Genomic DNA, 19,712 nt, shown 5'->3' on the forward strand with positions numbered 1-19,712 from the left:
ATAATTGTGCTCCCACTAGAATAATAATTACATTCTTATTAGCATAGCACTTATGCTCCCACTAGCTTTGACATGTACTCAGAAATCAGCTGGACTTCTAGAAATCAATACTTATTGACTTCCTTAGCAAAGTTCAGATTTCTGACACGAGATGCTTCGATAAGACTTTATATAGGCTTCTCAAACTCATACACTTTTCCTTCGATAGCTCACATGTGTGTCTAAACAATTTTAGAACTTACAGCAATAAGTCCCAAATGTTTAGACCTTTGCCATTTCTCACAATTCGAACTATGAAGAGGGATGTCGTAATCATAATCGAATTTGAGAATGCAAATATCACAATTGCTATCTCTTTAAAATCTACTTAGTGAAAGCGTTTCCTCACAATCATTTTCATGAATTGGAGAGAAACCTTATGACACTTAGATTTTTTATGGTGTATGTGTTCCTCTCCATGTGAATTTATCAAAACCATAATCACAAGACATGGTTAGTGACAAATCCAAACTCATATGGACCGAACTTGTTCAATCTTAATTTCTTGCCACCTGGCAACAAAAGGGCCTACCATTGCTTCCAAGTTGTTATGCAAACAATAGAGCACTCATAGAACTCACATGCATAGTCAACTTTAACTGGAATGGGCACAAAAACAAGAATATGTCAACACGATAGGTTACAAACCTCAAGTCGTGTGCTAGTGATTAACAATAGGTTTATTCTTGATTAATTCTTGAAGCTTTTCAAGATCTTTAAGACTACCACTCACCTCTTGACATATAAGATTCTCTTTGTCAAGCAACATTACTTGACAAACAAATATTCAAGAGTTAGTGCGGTTTCTTATGAAGACAAACACTTCACACAATTGGTCTTAGTTGGTCTTTGTATTATCCAAAACATCACAACTTACCAATTTCAAATGTACAAGAGTAGAAAACATTTTACTCTACATCTGATAAGTGTTATAAACCTTTCTTAAGATTATGTCACTCGAGGCTCGATTTTGGAACGAAGTATGATTCACCTTTTGATTTTACGATTTTACGATTTCAACAATTCATGATTCCTCTTCTTATCCATACAAATGCACTAAGATGTCCTTAGAGGATCAATTGTGATATGGTTTCATAATCACTAAGACAATCATAAAACACGATACTCAAGTACTATCCCTTCTTCTTAGATTGGAGAAACTTTTATCTTTCCACCTAATTTGAATCTTCTTATTCGTTCGTCTATACTTTGAAACTTTTCAATGATTCAGAATTACACTTAATCTTGTAAGCATAACTATATTTACCAAACTTTAGTAAATCATAACGAATAGTCTTATCGTTCTTTGTGGTGGACCTGATCAGTGCACAACCAAGTGTACCCGATCCCCTAGTCCTTCACTTGAATCACATATACATGTGAACAAGGAATTAGTCTTAATTTCCCAATGATGAAGTTCTCATTCATCACACAATCCAAGTTGCATGATTCCAAGTTTATATCCAACTGAAACTTGGGTGGTGAGAATCTTTACTTATTTGGTAAATCTTGACACTACCACAAACGAAAGAATCAAATCCATTTTCCAATATTGATATCAATGGAAACATATAAACAACAATTTTCACAAATGTCATTGTAAGCAAACTTAAAATAAGATAAATCTCAAAAAAAATTATTTATTTATAAAAATTGCGGAAAAGTTTTCCTTACAATGCAAATACATATGAAAACTATGTTGTTATCTATTCCTAAGCAATCTAACATAACTTTTAAGCAACAGCTCAAAATTCAGATCATCGAACCATGCGATCGAAATCCATCTCTTCACGATCAGAATCAACTTACTTTTCCTTTAAGTTTCCTTTCTTTCCTTCGATTCTACAAAACATCAAAATGTAATTACATTACATCATGTATTAAGAATCTCCAAATAGGAACTTAACAGAGTTAGATAGTGGACTTTACCTGAAGTAGAGTCAAACTTTTTGACTTTACCATCTTTTAGGTAAATACGGCAGCTTCGCAACCAGTGCCCTTTTTTTGGCAATAGAAACATATGGACTCTTTGGGAATGGTACATGGGACTATCTCAGACTTATCCTTTCTCTTTACCATTTGGTCAAATGACTTTACCATGGCCGATCCCTTTCCATTGAGAAGAGAAGACTTTTTTGGAATTCCAATGTTTCCATTGTCAATGTCCATGGAAGTTTGGGTGTAGATCTTCCAATCAAATTTGTTTTACCAGTGCGCCAAATCATTGCCGATTCAGCAGCAACAAGCAAATAGGTAAGATCGATAAGGGTCATGCCGTGATCTGTCATATAGTAGTCCTTAATGAACTCACTATACGACTCAGGGAGTGACTAAAGAACCAAATCAATAGTCAGCTTCCTTGAGACATCGACTCCTAACATTCCCAGCCTGTCAATGCGTGACTTCATCTCCAAGACATGTGCACACACAGACCTTCCATCTTGGTGTTTGCTAGCCAATTGGGCTTTGAGTGACCTTGAACTTTTCAAGTCTTTGAACTTGTGGGTTTGGGAGGATAATTGGAGGAGGTAGAGGAAGTGAAGTACCACTACAGCACGAAGAAGGGATTAATCTTTCACTTTGATCGTCTTGTGGAATATCATCTTTATGAGGAAAGCTTTTTCCAAAAGGATAAGGTACACCATAGTTGTCAGAACTAGACATCTATAGGGGAGAAATTCAAGTTTAGTTGATTTAAATCCCTAATATAACACTCAAAATGAAATATTAAGGCTAGGATCCAGCACAATATTTTACAATTCGGAAGAAGGATGCCGTAATCCAATTGCAAAATATTTGAAGGTAGGTAAATGACACTACTAGAAAAACAGCCTTTTACGATGCCCAAACCACGACACGTACTGATTTATGTTACGCAAAAGAGAGTGACCTTAAAATAGTGTCATATCTTCAAAAAATTTAAGGATTTACGTCACGCATTATTGCGTGCCCTTAAATTAGTGTCTAAAGAAAAAAAATAAAAAACACGGAGGACGCTTTATCTTAAACGCGCGTCCCCTGTACCCGTAGCTTTATAATTTTAATGAAACGCGCGTTTAGACGGGGGAAACGAGGAAACGAAATCCCCAAAATTTTGAAAACCCGCCTTCTACCTTTTTTTCTATCATTCATCTTCTCAATCGACTCTCCCCTCTCGGTCCATCTCTCTCCTCTCCAATCCGCTTCTCCGCTACTCCTGACCTCCTTCTTATCGGTCTCATCAAACATCTCGTTCCTCACCTTTGTCGTTGACCACCGGTCCTTCCCCATCGGCCATGCTCCTACCGAATGATCATCTGTCCAAGCACAATCGGCGGTGTGTATCTACTTTTCTTCTCCTGTTTTTGCACCCTGAAGATGATGACGCCTTTGAAGCTGTTTTCTGCACCTCTGTATCATCAGTATTACAACCCTCTTGGGTCAAAATCACCGATTATTGGATCGATTGTGATTTGTCCTTTTAGGGTTTTTTTCATAAGAGACTGGAGATCATATACTATCAGAAAGATCAGAGCTTTTTGATGATAAATCGGACCCATCCACACTCATTCTGCTATCTACTGAAGTTGATCTTCTTTGATTATGCTGATATTTTTAGAAAAGAACCAGAGCACGAAACCTTTGTAAGGCTGAGAATCAGCCCATCTGGTAATCTTCTCTCTCTCTCTCTCTCTCTCTCTCTCTCTCTCTTTGTAATTTCATCTACACAGAAACACATACACACACAAGTATATGAAAAAGGAATAATCCTCCCAATGTTGCTATTCCCACTCTGTCATCTCCTCTTACTAAAAGAAACACATTCCTGCTTTTAGACTGGCTTCACAATTTAAGGGCATTGGGGGTTAGTTTCCCAGAAAGGTTCTTGTCTTCCATAAAAAATGGCAGCTGGTTGAAGATTACTCTGAGTGGGAGTCCTGGGTACCGATCGCCTTCAGAATCATTCATGCTAAAGTCATCAATTGGGAACCTTCTACAGAATGGATCGGTGCTTGTTGACATCCCATTGGTTGATGAGAAATTTCCAGCTCAAGGTACCTGCTATGACTGTATATATAGATCTTTCCAAAGTTGTTTGAGTATCATTTTTAGACTACAAGAACTCAATTGATTTTACCTTGTTTCCAGTTTAGTGTGATGGGTAAGATCATATTTATAGTATATTAATTTCACTAATTCTATTATCTTAAATGTGCATATTTAGTCCCATGTACCTTGTGCACCAAGGCAAAGAAACAGAAGAGCGGGAAAGAAAGATGAAGCTAGTTGATTTATTTGTGGCAACACCTGGAAGATTAGTTGATTTACTTGAAAGGGCAAAAGTTTCATTACAAATGATAAGGTATTTAGCTCTTAATGAAGCTGATCGTATGTTGGATATGGGATTTGAGCCTCAAATAAGAAAAATTGTGGAACAAACAGACATGCCTCCACCTGCAGGAAGACAAACAATGCTTTTCAGTGCCACTTTTCCTAGAGAAATCCAGGTTTTTAATTTTATTTTATTAATTTGAATCATTTTAATATATAGTTTTTTAATTTATATAATGTTTTTACACAGAGACTCACATCTGATTTTCTTTCAAATTATATATTTCTAACTATGGGACGCGTTGGGTCAAGTACTGATTTGATTGTTCAAAGGGTGGAATTTGTTCAAGAAACTGATAAAAGAAGCCACCTTATGGACCTTCTTCATGCACGAATAGATAATGGGTCAGGCAAGGTACACGTGTACACTTTTCATAATTTTTTTCATTTCAATATTTTTAATGTAATATATTTTTTTTTATTCAGCAACCTCTTACTTTTTTGTCGAGACAAAAAAAGGAGCCGAATCACTTGAATATTGGCTATGTGGCAATTCGTTTCCCGCTACTACAGTTCATGGAGACAGAACACAACCGGTAAAAACAAAAAATTAGAGTCAAGGGTAGGTTCAGATGTCCCTGAGGGTAATGTGTCACTTGAATTATAGCATATGTTCATGTCTTATAAAATACAAATCAATTAACTCCAAGCTAATTCTTGCTATTAAAAAGGTAATGTGTAACTTTTATCCCACTTTTTATCCCACATCAACAAAAGCTTGATGACACTTGAAACTGTTATTAAAAAGCTTAGTGAAGGTGCTGAGAGTCAAGGGTAGGTTCAGATGTCCCTGAGGGTAATTTAGTAATTCCTAAAACCGCTCTTATAAATTGTGTTTTATTGTTTAATACAGGGGTCATGTTCCCTATCGAGACAGCAAACTCACACGTATTTTGCAGCCTGCACTTGGTGGGAATGCAAATACAACCATCATCTGTAACATTACCTTGGCACAGGTGAACCTTAAATTTATACAAATAATGTTGGAAAACTAATTTTTTATAGTACAACTAAATAAATTTCTAGTTATTTGAGCTTTTTGAATAAGATTATTAAAGGGTAAGAGTAAACTCACTCTATGAGGTTCTGAAGCTTGTTAATATTCCATTTTTTGATTGGTACTATATTTCAAAGTAAATATTTTAAGATTCAAGATATTTAAATGAAATTTATTTTCACATTAAAGCATTCCATTAAGGTTTCTAATTTTCTATCTAGCATGTAAGTAGATCATAACTAGTTCTGATTGTAAGAGTGTTGTTTCATGTCAATTTAGGTGTCACAAACATTGTTTAAAATCTGTTATCTGAAATCCTTATGTCTTCTTCTCAAATTTCTATTAAATTTGTTTAATGGCAGATTCATGCTGATGAGACTAAAAGCAACCTTGTCACTGATTCCAATGTCAAAACAGTAATGGAATCAGCCATGTCTTGCCAGTAATTAGTAGTGGGTGTTCATGCTTTGGGTGGAGTTGGAGAATGTGGATGTATTCCTGGTATGTTTCATGTAGAGATCATATTGCATATTTTGAAATTCATTTAGCAGCAATAAAATCTATCTATCTTATTGTTGTGCAGTTTTGATGTTACCAATGTTGAGCTAAGTAGTGAAGTCTCACAATCCATGTCTGGATTAGTTTTTAGCAGGTAATTATGTTTTCCTTCTCTACTTTTTCCCTCTTCTATTTCTACTTTTTCATTTTCTCATTGCAATTAGTCTATGCTCTTATTCCTTACTGCTGTAAAACCATTATTTGGTTAAGTAGTTGGCTTTGTTATATCTTTTACTTGACACATGTAATCTGCTTAATGGTAATTTAGATCCATGTCTCCAGAATGACTTCTAGTGGCAGAAGAACACTAGAAGCTGCTATTTCACTAGTGAACACACATGACAAGTGGAAGGCTAAAGTCATATATGGCGACATCGATAGGTAAAAAAAGTTTTGTTTTTTTATGAATTTTTTTGTGTTAATGTTGATTTGTAATTTGATATTTGATATTTGATACATGTCTTTTTGCAGCATGTTTGTACTTGTTCCAGGGTGTATTACCCATGCTTTCTTCTTACTAAAAAGAGATATGTTGGTTACAGTTATGAGAAGCCTGATCAAGTCAAACCTTTCTTTGATGCTAAAGGTGTTGAAACTGTTTGCAGAGATACATGTGAAGTTGTATCCAAAACCATGGAGTCTTCCTTAAAAACTATTTTGAAAATCAAGATATTAGTAAAGTGAAATCATACACGTACTAGAGAGAAAGATTGTGTAACTAAGCTTCTATGAAAAACAGAGGGTTCAGATGGATGAAAAGGAAGCAGAGAATACAACCTTGAAGTACCCACAAAAGTTTTTGAGATTTGCAAGATTATAATATAATATAAATATTATATTAATATTTCAATAGATGGATGAAAAGGAAGCCAGGTATTACTAGTCTCAACCCTCTTCTTCTATAATGAAAAAGTTGCTTGCCTATATATATATATATATATATATATATATATATATATATGAACAAAATCCTTTATTTTATTTGTAGATCGAGGACAGAGATATTATTTGCTTTCAGAAAGTATCTGAGGCTGGACATGCTTGTTCACTACAATCAGGTACCCTTGGTTTCTCTATTTCTGACTTGTCTTTGATGATGAAATAACAAGATATGATATGATTATGGTAACCACAAAATCAAAATGACTCTCTGTTTGTGACAGGTTTATGATATTCTTTATTACGAGGTGTTAGACATACCTCTCCCGGAATTGCAGTGTCTGAAAACTCTGAAAGTTGCATTTCACCATGCAACCAAGGAAGAGATAGGTGTGGAGAGAAAGGGCTTCAACTGTTTCTTTAGTCTCTAATGTAAAAGCTCTTGTGTTGTGGTTGTGGTTGTGGTTGCAGCCTGTGATTCACAATATTAGACTGCCTAAGCAGAGCACTGTCGGAGATGTTCTCAATGAGATTAAGACAAAGGTATAAATATACATTCCTCTCAACTTGCATATATAGATTATCTGATTAGTGGATCTGTTGGTGACTGAAATCTGAAACTGCTTGCTTGTATGTTAATGTTGTGTTTTTGTTTATAGTTGTATTGATGAAAATAAAATAAATACATGTATGTTGAAACAAGTAGGTTGAATTATCTCATCTGGATGCTGAACTAAGATTGTTTGCAGTATTTTACCACAAGATTTACAAGGTATTAATATAATTAGAAATTAGAATCCTTTGTAATGCTAGTATAATATTAAGAAAAATAAGTTTACACATGAATTTTCAACTAAATACATAAATCATAATGATATCATGATTTTTTTATAGGTAACCTATCAATTGCTTGGAGTTATACTTGAAGAAAGTACCCCACAGGAGCTTCAGGTATTGGTTAAAATATTCCCTCATTTGACCACTCACATTTGACATAAGTATTTGCAACTAACATTCTTTGTTTGATTCTTTTATTAATTATATTAGCATATTAATTTTTTGACTTTTATTTGATCAGGTCTCAAGAATTGAATTATCTGAGTAGGGGTTCATTAGTCTTAAAGAATTATGAAAGGCAAGATGCAACTCTCCTTAGTTGGAATTTGATGTTTATCATCTTTGTGTATATCTTTTTAGTTTGTATAGCATTACTTTGCAGAAGGTGTCCCTTGATACGCAATGTAGTATTAGGTTATGTAGTTAGGGAAAACCTCTTAATAACAATGTACAATTAGATCCCCTTAATATCAATGTATTACAATTTTTTGACAGGATGTTATTGGATGAAATTGATTGTTTTGGTATATATTTGTTTACATATTTTTGTATTATGCGTAAATGAGTATCATAAAGACGCGTCGTAAATGCATATCGTAAATGGGTATTGAAGTTTATGACAAGCAAATGCGTGTCATCTTCATTTATGACAGGGGCTTCCTTGATACGCATTGCGTGTCATAAACACGCGCGTCGTAAGCTTACGACACGCAAATGCGTGTCGTCTTCCTTTATGACAGGGCCTTCCTTGATACGCATTGCGTGTCATAACTGCGCGTCATAAATGTGTGTCATAAGTGTGTGTCGTAAATGCACGTCGTAAATAGACGACGCGCAAAAGCATGTCGTCTCTCGTTATGACAGGGCCTTCCTTGACACGCATTTGCGCATCGTCTGAGCGTTTTACGACACGCATTGTGCGTCGTAAAAGGCTGTTTTTCTAGTAGTGTAATGATTTACCAATTTCCACCATGAAAAGCGATTATAAATTTTAGGTTTTAAATGAATTGAAATTCCTAGATCTTTTGAGATTCATTGAACTTTTCAATGACATATTTAATCTCGATTGTGCCCTTCAAGTTTGTGACTGGGATGTCGAGGATCACAAACAAGGTGTGAATAACCATGCAAATTAGTTTGGTACTCTTAATGTTACAGATCACCTAATCAATGTGTCGGTTAATCACACACGCTCCATTGATCTATGATTAACATCAAGCTACCCTTTTCCACACACTGTTAGTCCCAGATTAATGTGTCGGTTAACCACACACGCTCCACTAACGACTTAACAAGGTGCAAAGTGCAATTTCAAGGGTTAGCGCCAAATTCACATTTTTCCTAAGTAACTAAGATTGGGAATTTATAAGTGTTTAGTTACTTGGTATTTTCATTATACTTTTAATGAGAATTAATGTCCTATCCTACCCGTTCGGCTAACGACCCTCCACCAGTCAAGGAAACGGCGGGTGAGAGTGGACACCCATTAAACCACCATTTTATACCCCTTATAGACCGGCTTCGTGAATGAGGCCTACTAACGGTAAGACTGACTCGTCTTATATATATATATATATATATATATATATATATATATATATATATATATATATATATATATAATTAAACTTTTAATATTATAATAGTATAAGGGTGTATTTTAAACTTTTAAAATACTTGGTGGTTTAATCTTTTAATTAAACTATACTCTTAATTTAATTAATCTTAAACCATGTTATTATGGAATTATTAATTCTTTTTTAATTAAACACTTTAATTAATTTAATAAAGTCCATAAGGTGTAATTTGAACTACTCAAATACTTCAAGGTTCTAAATATAAAAATTCAAAATTAAAAACTATTTAATTAACTTTTTTAATTTATGAACCCAAGACTTACACCTATTTTTTTATTCGAATAATCGGTCCAAAGTTAAAATTTTCATAAAGATTTGGTCCCTCAAGTTAACTGTCATCTGCATTTTAAGGACCAAATTTGCCTTGAAGTTTCAATTTAATCTAACCATCCAAATGAAAAAGAAAATAGACTCAAGCAACATTTTTTGGATACCACAAAACCAATTTTGCAATTAATTCAAAAAAAAAAGATTAAAATGCAACAAGTTTAAGGAAAGTACCAAAGATTAAAAGTTTTTAAAAAAAATAAATAACCTATTTTTTCCAACTCATCCTCATATCTATATAAAATTGTGACAAGTGTCTTAAAATATATTTTTTTTTAACTGAAATTTTATTAAAAATGGCCCACTAACAAAATGTTGTAAATGAGAAATTACACGAAAATATAAAGTATAGGGTTTTGTAACCATGTAGACCAATTGATTCTAACTTTATAATTCCTAACAAAAAACCAATCAAAACAGACAACGACGATATTATCAAAAATATTGCTCGTTTTGATGTAATTATTCTGGATAGCCTTGCAATTTCCTATACCGCAATAACACCCAAATCGTAGTAAAGACAATAACTTCTAAAGCCTTCCTATGCCACCTAGAAATTGAAACTGTGTCAACCCATGTAAAAATTTCAACCACATCTATACAAGAAGAGTGAAAGGTAAATCAACTTATTTAGAGATGTGATCCCAAACCTAACGAGCCACATCATACCTCAAAAACACATGCATAACATCTTCGACACTAAAATCACTAGACGAACAAAAAAGAGAGGGAATATCAACCCTTCGGTTATCAAGGTTCACCTTAAAGGGTATATATATGATTCCATAAAACCCGCCACATAAGAACATTAATCTTAACAGGGACCAAGTTAAGTTCACCAGCATAACTTTCAAAGCATAAAATATATATAAGGTCTAGATCTGAAGAAAAATTTCAGATCTGAAGGAAAGAAGTTCAGATCTTTCATCCAACATAGATCTCAAAGTATACAGTTTAGATCTTGAAGAAAAAGCTTAGATCTGAGATGACAAAGTGTAGATCTGAAGGAAAAAGTTTCAGATCTGAAAGAAAAAAGTATAGATCTTTCATCCAGCAAACATCTCAGGTAAACAGATAACATATATATACACATAGCACATAATTTATATAAAATAATCCATATTTATGTGTAAGATGAAAGTGACTATACACTCACCTGATACGGAGCACTTCGCTTCTTAAAATAATATTCTTTGACGAAACCGGCAAGTTTGCTTGAAAACCGGGCTCCGCGCGGGCAGAGTTTCAAACCGAAAAACTCTTTTTCTTGGAGCCTTCGGGCTCTCCGGGGCTTCCTTCAGGGGCTAGGGGTTTTCCTAGGCTTTAGGGGGATTTAGGGAGACTAAAGAGAGAAAGTAGTGAGAGAGAGATGGATTTGGTGTGAAAATGAAGGTAGCCCTCAGTCCCTTTTTATAGGCGAGACCTCGGACGTACGCTGGGCGTACCGAGTTTAGTGAGTTTAAACCAGATTCAAAGTTAAAAATAGTTTACAGATTTTAGGTTTAGATATGTAGATCTGGATCGGTTTTGTTTAGTTTTGAAACCATTGGGTTTAAATAGGTCAAGTTTAATATGCAAACCCAATCCAAACCAATATTTTTTGGTTTTGGGTTTTAAAAAATTTAAACCCAAATTCAATAATTTGAGTTCGGCTTTGGTTTTATAGTTTTTGTCAAGTTTTTTGCTTTTGTTATAAGCTGAAGTTATATGATATTAATATATAAATTTATCCTATACTGGTTGGTAAAATGTTTCCTAATTATTTAATAATAAAAAAATACTGAAAACATATATGTGGTAATTAAATTGAATAAACGAATACATAATTTTTTTAAGTTACATAGTACATTCCTACACTATTTCTTACATTTTTTTCTTTTTCATTTTTATTTTATACAAAACCAGGAGAAAGAGCGTTCTTCTCCTTTTCGTTAAACCAAAGTAGAACATTTAGAAGTAGAAGGGTCAAATAAAGCAGGAAGCAAATACTTCCTTCCGTTTGTACCATGTGCATTGAAACTTGCACCCGTCGTCGATTCCACCAACAAATCTCCGGCATACCCTGGATAGGCCCCTTTCGCATACACCCCCGAACAAGAAGATGCAGCTTCTAATGGTGCACCAGCATCCCCCTGATAATACCCATTCCCAAATGGATTTGTAGCAGTTCCAGCCAAGAGAGTAGCCAGATTTATAACCATTCCATCTACACCCACGTCGTTGTTCGGTGCGATCAGTGGTGCACCCTGTGGTCCGTAGATCGGTTGATGGAATGGCCACGCGCATTGACCAGGACACTGAGTCTCCGAGTTGCCAACCCAGATGTAAGCAAACTTGTTGCTTTTACCTTTTACAATGGAAGATGATCCATGGCCATGGGTTCCACACCTACCGGAGCAAAAACGAGAAACTGCCACGTCCTTTGCCGTTAACACGATGTTCACGGCGTTCGTTGGTTCGCCGTTTGCAGCTAACTGGAGGAGATGCTTGTCTGTTAATGATTTCCCGAGTGAGCAATCCGGGTCGGATACTTGTTTACCAAGTCGGAGGGAGGGTTTCTTTGTTTTTGAGTAGTATTTGTCTGTTGTCTTCCACCATGTGGCGACGGAAGGTTGGATCTGGGATTTGAGTGAGGCGGAGGAGAGGGAGGTGATGAAATCGGTGATGATGGCTTTCTGAGAGGGCTTGAAGTTGCCGTACCAAATGAGGTTGACGGAGATGTCGCCGGTGAGGAGGGCACCGTTGTGGTATTGCAAAAGGGGAGACGAGTTCTGGACTAACTCAGTGAGTCGTCTAGTTGCAAGTGAGGGTTGGAAAATAGACAATAGAAAGAGAAGGTGTAGGAAGAAAAGAGCTATGGAAGCCATTGTTGAATGTTTTCGAGGAGAGTTAATTGATGATGAAAATGGAGGTGGGGAATGGAGGTATTTATACAAGTGAAATTGAATTTAAAAATGAAGAGGTTAAATGAAAAGGTTATTCGTGGGGTAGGGGTGAGGTTCTAGAGGTGGAGGAGCTCCCCATATAAACCTCATAAAAGCTGCTTCCGCGTTATAACGACTATATACAGTTGTTCTTTTCATACGTTTTGAAAAAAAAAAAAAAAAAAAAAAAAAAAGGTATAACATTCTGTAAATATCTTTAGGTATTTAGTCAAGTTTATGTTAAATTCGAATAAGAATTCAGAAATGAAAATAATTTAAAATACTACGTATGAGAGTTAATTTTGAGATATACACAAAAATGCAAAAGTATATTAGGTTGGACAGCCATTCGGTTTTTAAACAACTGTAAATGTTTGGTGCCAAAAATAGTTTGAATTTTTTTTTTTTTTTTTTTTGTTTTTGGCAAAACCTATTATCTCATCTCATCAATCTTATTGACATATAAGAATGTTAGAATTTGAACACTAAACCTATTATACAGAATTTTATGCTCATTTGATAAGCTCCAATTGAAATTTGTACCTCATTTGATAAGCTCTAATCGCAGGGACAATTTCTTAGAAACACAGGAGATGTAATTCTTATTTTTATAGAATTTTTATAAAAATAACTATACTTTTTAAAATTTATAAAATTACATAAAAAAAGTACTTAAGAGCTATTGGAAAAACAAGTTGTAGATTATGAGTGTTTTATTCTTAAAAAGTTTTAAGACTTTATTTCAAATGAATTTTCTTTTGATTTGATTTTTTTTTAAAAATATAAAAGCTAAGATCTCTTAAAAGTTATCAATGGTTTTAAAAAATCTATTACTAAGGTGCTGTTTGTTTTTTCGAAGCGAAAATTCATGAAGTCTGCGGACCACCTCTGCAATCCTCTGTAGCAGAAGAGGTGGAACAAACGGCTGCAGCCCATAATAAGAAGCATGTTTGTTTTTTAACATCTGCAGACTGCTGCAGTAAACTGAAATTTAAATAAACTAATTTTATAAACTTAAAATAGTTATCAACACCGAAATTTTAATAATTCTAATCTTAAAACATTGAAAGAGTACTAAAAATAACATGTAAAAAAACAAAAATATAAAACTTTTTTTAAAAAAAAACTTACAAAAATATAAAAGAAGCCAACAACTTTATTCTAAAAAAAAAACTAATTTTAAAAAACATAAAAAAGAAAATAATAAAAAAAATTAAGAAAGTATTGCAAACGATGTGTACAAAGTTCGTAAAAAATTACACACGTTAAAAAAGATGAAACTGAAACTGAAACTGAAAATATTATTAACGGAAACGGTAAAAAAATTAAAAAAATCAAAGTTTTTTTTTTTAAAAAAAAAAATTAAGTTAAAAAAATTTGTAGAAACTATAATAAGAAATTGTATTAAATCCGTAAATAAAAGCTTTTTTTTTAAATGTTTAAAAAAAATAAGTTATACTAAAATTCTAAAAAAACTTCAAAAAATTAAAAGCTGAAGAGGTTTGAAGAGGCAAGTCAAGTGCTGCGCCACGCAGCACATGCGCAGAGGTTTTGCAGTCTGAAGTCTTCCAAAAAACAAACTGCTGCGAGAGGGAAAATGTTGCGCGTGTGCTGCGCCACGCAGCAGAAAGTGGTTTGAAGAGGTTTTTCTAAAAAAACAAACAGCACCTAAATACCTTCATAAAAACTAACAACTAAACATCTTAAAACCTAGTTGAAATATTTTTTTGACTATGAGTGAAATAAAAGTTTTAAAATCGTATCTCAAACAAATTTTTTTTTTTAATTCAAGTTATTTTAAAATACAAAAGAAAGATATTTTAAAAGTTTTCAAAAGCTTTATGTGGTGTTTATAATTGTTTATTTAAATCAATAAACACTTTTTGATAAAACTGCTTATTAATTTATTTGTTTATAAATAAAAAAATTTAAAAATATTTGGATTAAATTATATGGTGTCAAGAAATTAAAAGTTATTAAGTCATTAAAAAACTGTTTGGATTTTTTTTGAATGACAAATTTAATCCTACTACTAAACTACTTTTAAATTTCACATATGTCCGTAACAGAACTTAAACCCTTAAAATTAAGAAGGAAGGACAACATCTGATATTGCTGAGTTAGAAGCTCTTTGGTGTTTGGATTATTTTAGATGAATAAGTCATAAACACTTTTGAAAAATCAAATTTCTAACTTATTTTCAAAATGTATTTCTAAAAGATAACAATTTTTTTTAATAATAATTATTAAATTGCCAAATGCTTTTTCAGAGTCGATAAACACATTTGAAACTCAATCTCAAACACCCTTTTTACAAAAGTTCGTTTTCAAACATATCATAATATTGTAGTCAATAAACACATTTAAAAGTCAATCTTAAACATCTTTAGATTGGAGGTTCCAGGTTCTAATCCGGATGTGTGTGATTTCTACAAATTTGGTGAACTAAATTCTAACTACTAACAAACCGTTAAAAAAAATTATCATAATCATGGGCGGATTTACTATATATGTTGCACGGGGTAGCACGGGCTACCCATCAAATTTTCCGTCAAATGTAAATTTAGTGAAAATTCATCGAAATCCGTTGGAAATTCATCACGAATCCGTTGACAATCCATCATAAAATTTGATAATTGTAAATTTAGTATAAATTTGTTGTTTATTGACGATTTTGTGATGAAATCTATCTTCAAAAATGAGTTTTTTTTTTCTAGTTCTGCAACCTCTAAAAAAATTGTACAACCCTTTATTTTACTTTCTGAATCTGTCACTCATCATAATATTTCATCAGTTACGTTAACTAAATTGTGATTCATGTAAAAAAATTACAGTAAATCAAGCAAACTATTAACCTTTTTCTTAACTTATGCAGAAAAATAGCTATTTACTACTATAACTGATACAAGCAACTACATTTAAACCGGTTACATATAAATTTATTACATATTTTGCTCCTAGAATCATAAATGGTTGCTATTTTGTTTAAAAACAAATGTATTACTAAAAAAATGTATTCTTGCATTAAGAACTATTGATAAATAAGTTATACTATTTTTTAATAAAGAAGGTAAAGTTTATTATAATGAGTACTTGTACTGTAGGTGTTATCCATAGTCAGAATTAACATAAGTGGGGTGAAGTGTGCGTGGGCATCATTCATATGACCTATGAAGGATTTAATGAAAGCGTGAAGGCGCTTCAATTTTTTTGGCTAAAAAACAAAATCCATTACAGCTTTGTTACAGGTAGTCACGACTTTTAGTAGAAACTCTTTAATTGACGATAATGACCTCACTTGTTTAAGTTGGAGGTGACTATATAGGGGGTGGGACAGGGGTAAAAATGGCAGGATAAATCATTTAAACTAGAAGAAGAGGAAGGACTAACTGTCTACAGCTGGATATTGCGTAACTCTGGAGTCTGGAATATGAACGTTAGAGTCTTTACAATAGTTAACACCAATGCAATAAATTTGAGTTGAAAAATGCGCTTCAATCAAGACATAAAATTTGGTATAGTTTTTTATATAAAGTTTTGGCCTAATTTCATAAAAACAGACAAGCATTATATTCCGATTTTTTTTTTATTTAACCACTAAATTAATTTTTATCTAGTTTAATTAGTGAGATTTTTTTTTCATTAGCAGTTACAAAAGAAAAAAAAATGAAGACCATTAGTAGGTTAAAGATGTTTTTTTTTTTAAAGATTCAAAGCTTAAATCGAAAAGAAACATTTTTTTTAGTGCTAAAACTAAAAAAACATGCCAAACAATATTGTTTTGTATACAAGTCAGTGTTATGTAATGATTGTTTTGAGAAAAAAAAAACCAACTTGTAGTGATTAAAACATTAAAAAAAATCTTTCGGTTAAAGTTAAAAAAACTAAATTATATTGGTTTTATGGAATTTCCCAAAAACATTTTATTTATTATTATTTTCCGAACATCAAGGATACTATATTGAAAAATAAAAAATCAAGGGATTTTTTTTTGGAAACGGCTAAACAGTTTTATAAATAAGCATCACCTAGCAAGAAGCTAGATGAGTCAACAGCAAAGAAAGTACAAATAAATGAAAGGAAAATGGAAGTGTATCAGTTACAGACAAGCAAAAGGGGACATCCCCCAATCGCACCACCTAATGACACCCATAGAACCCCTATATTTCAGCCAAAGGAACACCAATGATTGTATGTCACCAGCTATTTTTGTTGGAGTTGGTTTCATCTGTTTAAGAATACGATCATTCCGAGCCTTCCATAAACCCCATAACATTCCATAACAGATAATCAAGAAGACCCTCCTTTTCTTATGACAGTGACCCCAACTTGCTGCAAACTTCAGTAAATCTGTCATAGTATTCACTTGCCCGAGGGTTATGCCACACCACCTCATCACCCCTTCTCTGACTGCCGTTGCAAAATCACACTGGATGAATATATGATCTGCACAGTCAATAGAGTTCAGACAATACTCACAATTAGGATTGGTAACATTGACACCTCTAGCCAAAAGAGCTGCAGCTGAAGGTATCTTTCCCCATTTTGCCCTCCAAATAAAACAATTTACTTTCAGAGGGACCTCCTTCACCCATTCAGTTTTAATACCTGGTAGAGGAGGGATGGAATCGTCTAGTTTCTTGCGGAGGGCCTCGACAGTATATAGACCATCTACCCCAAGGATACATCGCCACATGTCTGGTTCATTGCTTGGGGAGAATGAACTGATGTCAGAGGTCAGATGTGCCAGATTCCAATTCAAATGTGCCGCCATTGGGTCTGCTTTCCAATCCCACTCAAAGCCATTGATTTTAACTCGATCCATAACAAAACAATGCTTATTTGATTCGAGGTTATATAACTCAGGGTATTTTGATTTGAGCGTGACGTTACCCCACCAAACATCTTGCCAGAAAAGAGTGCTTTGACCTGATCCCACCGTTTTTTTAGAATGTCGTTGAAATGAATTCCTGACTTCTGAAGAATGGATAATGTCCAACGATATTTTTCCATACACCATTAATAGTTGACCTCGACATTTGGTCAGCGACCTTTTTGGTAAGCTTGTGACTACCACTGATGACTCGACCCCAAAGAGATGACTGATATACTCTCAGCCTCCACCACCACTTAACAATAAGTGCAACATTGAGCGAGCGAAGGGACCCTACACCCAATCCTCCTTTGTCAATTGAAGTTGTTACTTTGTCCCACGAGACCCAGTGGATTTTAGACTTAGTGTCGCATCCTCCCCATAGAAATTGGCGTCGTATCTTTTCCAATTCAGCTAACACCCCTGATGGAGCTTTGAAGATGGAAAGGTAATATGTAGGAAGATTACCTAGAACGGCTTTAATTAGAGTTAATCCCCCCCGAATGAGAGAGATTTGGACTTCCAAGTTGAAAGTTTTGAGTTAAAACGATCAATGATGGGCTTCTAGTTTTTTTTAGATTCATATTTGCCCCGATTGGCACACCCAAGTATTTGAATGGAAATGACCCCACCTCACAGCCAAGGATATTTGCCCACCTGTTTGTTTCACTTGAGGGTGAACCAATTCCAAACACCTTCGATTTGTTGAAGTTCACTTTTAAACCGGATGATGCATGAAAACATCGGAGGATTCTTGCAAGGTTTGTGATGTTAGATCGGGATCACTCCCCGATGAATAAAGCATCATCGACATAAAATAAGTGAGAGACCGTAGGACCTCCGTTGGGAATTTTCAATCCGTTGAAAATTCCTTGATTACATGCAGATTTAAGTGCCACATTAAGCCCTTCCATGGCTATGATAAATAGAAAAGGGGAAAGCGGGTCTCATTGGCGTACACCTTTTGAGATGCTAAATTCTTTGGTGGGAGATCCGTTTACGATGACAGAGGCGCGAGAGGATGATAAACAACCATGGATCCAAGTTCTCCACCTCACACCGAATCCCATTTGTGAAAGAATGGAATCCAAAAACCCCCAGTTGAGTGAGTCAAATGCTTTATCAAAATCCACCTTGAATAAGAGCACCTTCTTTTTTGCTTTCCTAGCCCAAGAGTATATTTCATTGATGATGAGCGGACCATCGAGGATATTATGCCTCTCGACATAGGCTGATTGTTCATCACCAATGACACCGCCAATTACTGATTTTAGACGACAAGCAAGAATTTTAGCGACTATTTTATACATACAACCGATCAGACTAATCGGTCTATAGTCGCTGAGAAGGTTGGGGTCTTTGATCTTTGAGACAAGGGTAATGAATGAAGAAGTACACCCACGTGCAAATGAACCGTGATTCTCGAAGTGATTAACAAATGCCATGACATCGGTTTTCATAATTTCCCAATAAGTTTTAAGGAATTTAAACGTGAAGCCGTCCGGACCCGGGGCATGGTCACTTCCGCATGCCCAAATTGCAGCTTTCACTTCAACCATCGTGATAGGGGCTTCAATGTCTGATGCATCAGAAGAAGAAAGTTTACGAAATAGGGGACTTATCAACTTGGGTCTTGAGACCCACTTCTCTTTAAATTTCTCACTATAGAAATGGAGTATTTCGCTTTTAATTTCACTGACATCTGTAGTCCATCGCCCATTTATAGTGATACCATTTAATCGAGAATGCCTATTTTTGTTGCTTATGTAACCGTGAAAGAACTTAGAGTTCTCATTACCTTCAGCTGTCCATTTAACTCTACTTTTTTGTTTCAGTTCCAAAACAGCATCACGTTTTGCCTCCAGGATCTTATGGAAGCTAGTATTTCTTTCGTTGAGTTCTGATGCATCTAAAGGCCTTGATTCAGCCAATTTATCAAGAGCTTGCATAAAAGCTTTCAGTTTCATTACTGACTCATTTTCTTTGAGGTGTGCCATATTCCGCCAATTCCGAACAACTTTCTTGAGATGTCTCATTTTAGCAGCAAGGTATGAGTCAGCAGGCTCGTACCCTTGAAAATCGCCCCATGCTTTAAGAACAATGTCCCCAATTCCTTCTTTCATTAACCAGGAGTTGAAAATTTTAAAGGGAGGAGGGCCAAAATCAATATGTTAGGAGACAAGAGTGACCGGGCAGTGATCAGATAGTTCACGGGGGAGGGCCGTGACAGCAGCCAACGAAAAGGAGGATATAAAATTTTTACATACAAG

At 34.4% G+C, this 19,712-nt stretch overlaps 3 protein-coding genes and 1 long non-coding RNA gene across 6 annotated transcripts; 1 reads left to right on the forward strand and 3 right to left on the reverse strand.

Moving 5' to 3' along the window:
- Positions 1-1,757: 1,757 nt before the first annotated feature.
- On the reverse strand, positions 1,758-11,015 carry LOC145141256 (uncharacterized). The gene is made up of 4 exons (XR_013722534.1): positions 10,802-11,015; positions 7,166-7,316; positions 1,969-4,473; positions 1,758-1,881 (listed from the first exon to the last, which is right to left on the reverse strand). It is a non-coding gene; the product is annotated as an uncharacterized LOC145141256 (long non-coding RNA).
- LOC145141255 (DEAD-box ATP-dependent RNA helicase 52-like) lies at positions 3,972-8,175 on the forward strand. Of its 3 annotated transcripts, none has more exons than XM_079074560.1 (14): positions 3,972-4,073; positions 4,244-4,526; positions 4,601-4,765; positions 4,837-4,946; positions 5,264-5,366; positions 5,770-5,908; positions 5,991-6,059; positions 6,234-6,346; positions 6,437-6,838; positions 6,954-7,023; positions 7,129-7,387; positions 7,551-7,616; positions 7,739-7,795; positions 7,923-8,175. In XM_079074560.1, the coding sequence occupies exons 2-6, from the start codon at positions 4,248-4,250 to the stop codon at positions 5,851-5,853; spliced, it is 741 nt and encodes a 246-aa protein (XP_078930686.1). In that variant the 5' UTR covers positions 3,972-4,073; positions 4,244-4,247; the 3' UTR covers positions 5,854-5,908; positions 5,991-6,059; positions 6,234-6,346; positions 6,437-6,838; positions 6,954-7,023; positions 7,129-7,387; positions 7,551-7,616; positions 7,739-7,795; positions 7,923-8,175. The 3 variants fall into 3 exon arrangements, with proteins under 3 accessions (XP_078930686.1, XP_078930688.1, XP_078930687.1); XM_079074562.1 differs by having other exon boundaries at positions 6,248-6,346; XM_079074561.1 differs by lacking the exon at positions 7,551-7,616.
- A 408-nt stretch (positions 11,016-11,423) lies between the features above and the next one.
- On the reverse strand, positions 11,424-12,566 carry LOC145138327 (protein PHOSPHATE-INDUCED 1-like). The gene has a single exon (XM_079072429.1). The coding sequence runs from the start codon at positions 12,510-12,512 to the stop codon at positions 11,577-11,579; it is 936 nt and encodes a 311-aa protein (XP_078928555.1). The 5' UTR covers positions 12,513-12,566; the 3' UTR covers positions 11,424-11,576.
- A 4,102-nt stretch (positions 12,567-16,668) lies between these two features.
- LOC145140581 (uncharacterized) lies at positions 16,669-17,589 on the reverse strand. The gene has a single exon (XM_079074023.1). It carries the CDS (start codon positions 17,587-17,589, stop codon positions 16,669-16,671), a length of 921 nt encoding a protein of 306 aa, XP_078930149.1.
- Between the last annotated feature and the right edge of the window lie 2,123 nt (positions 17,590-19,712).

Source organism: Lactuca virosa, chromosome 9 (genome assembly GCF_052849685.1).
Source record: "Lactuca virosa cultivar CGN04683 chromosome 9, Lactuca_virosa_CGN04683_v6, whole genome shotgun sequence".
Lineage (NCBI taxonomy): Eukaryota > Viridiplantae > Streptophyta > Magnoliopsida > Asterales > Asteraceae > Lactuca > Lactuca virosa.

Excerpts from the sequence above, each read along its gene's own strand:
- LOC145138327 (XM_079072429.1), bottom strand. The coding sequence starts at position 12,512 with ATGGCTTCCATAGCTCTTTTCTTCCTACACCTTCTCTTTCTATTGTCT.
- LOC145140581 (XM_079074023.1), bottom strand. The coding sequence starts at position 17,589 with ATGGTGTATGGAAAAATATCGTTGGACATTATCCATTCTTCAGAAGTC.
- LOC145141255 (XM_079074560.1), top strand. The coding sequence starts at position 4,248 with ATGTACCTTGTGCACCAAGGCAAAGAAACAGAAGAGCGGGAAAGAAAG. Across the intron at positions 4,947-5,263 it reads ATGGAGACAGAACACAACCG|GGGTCATGTTCCCTATCGAG; the intron begins GTAAAAACAAAA and ends TGTTTAATACAG. Across the intron at positions 5,367-5,769 it reads GTAACATTACCTTGGCACAG|ATTCATGCTGATGAGACTAA; the intron begins GTGAACCTTAAA and ends GTTTAATGGCAG.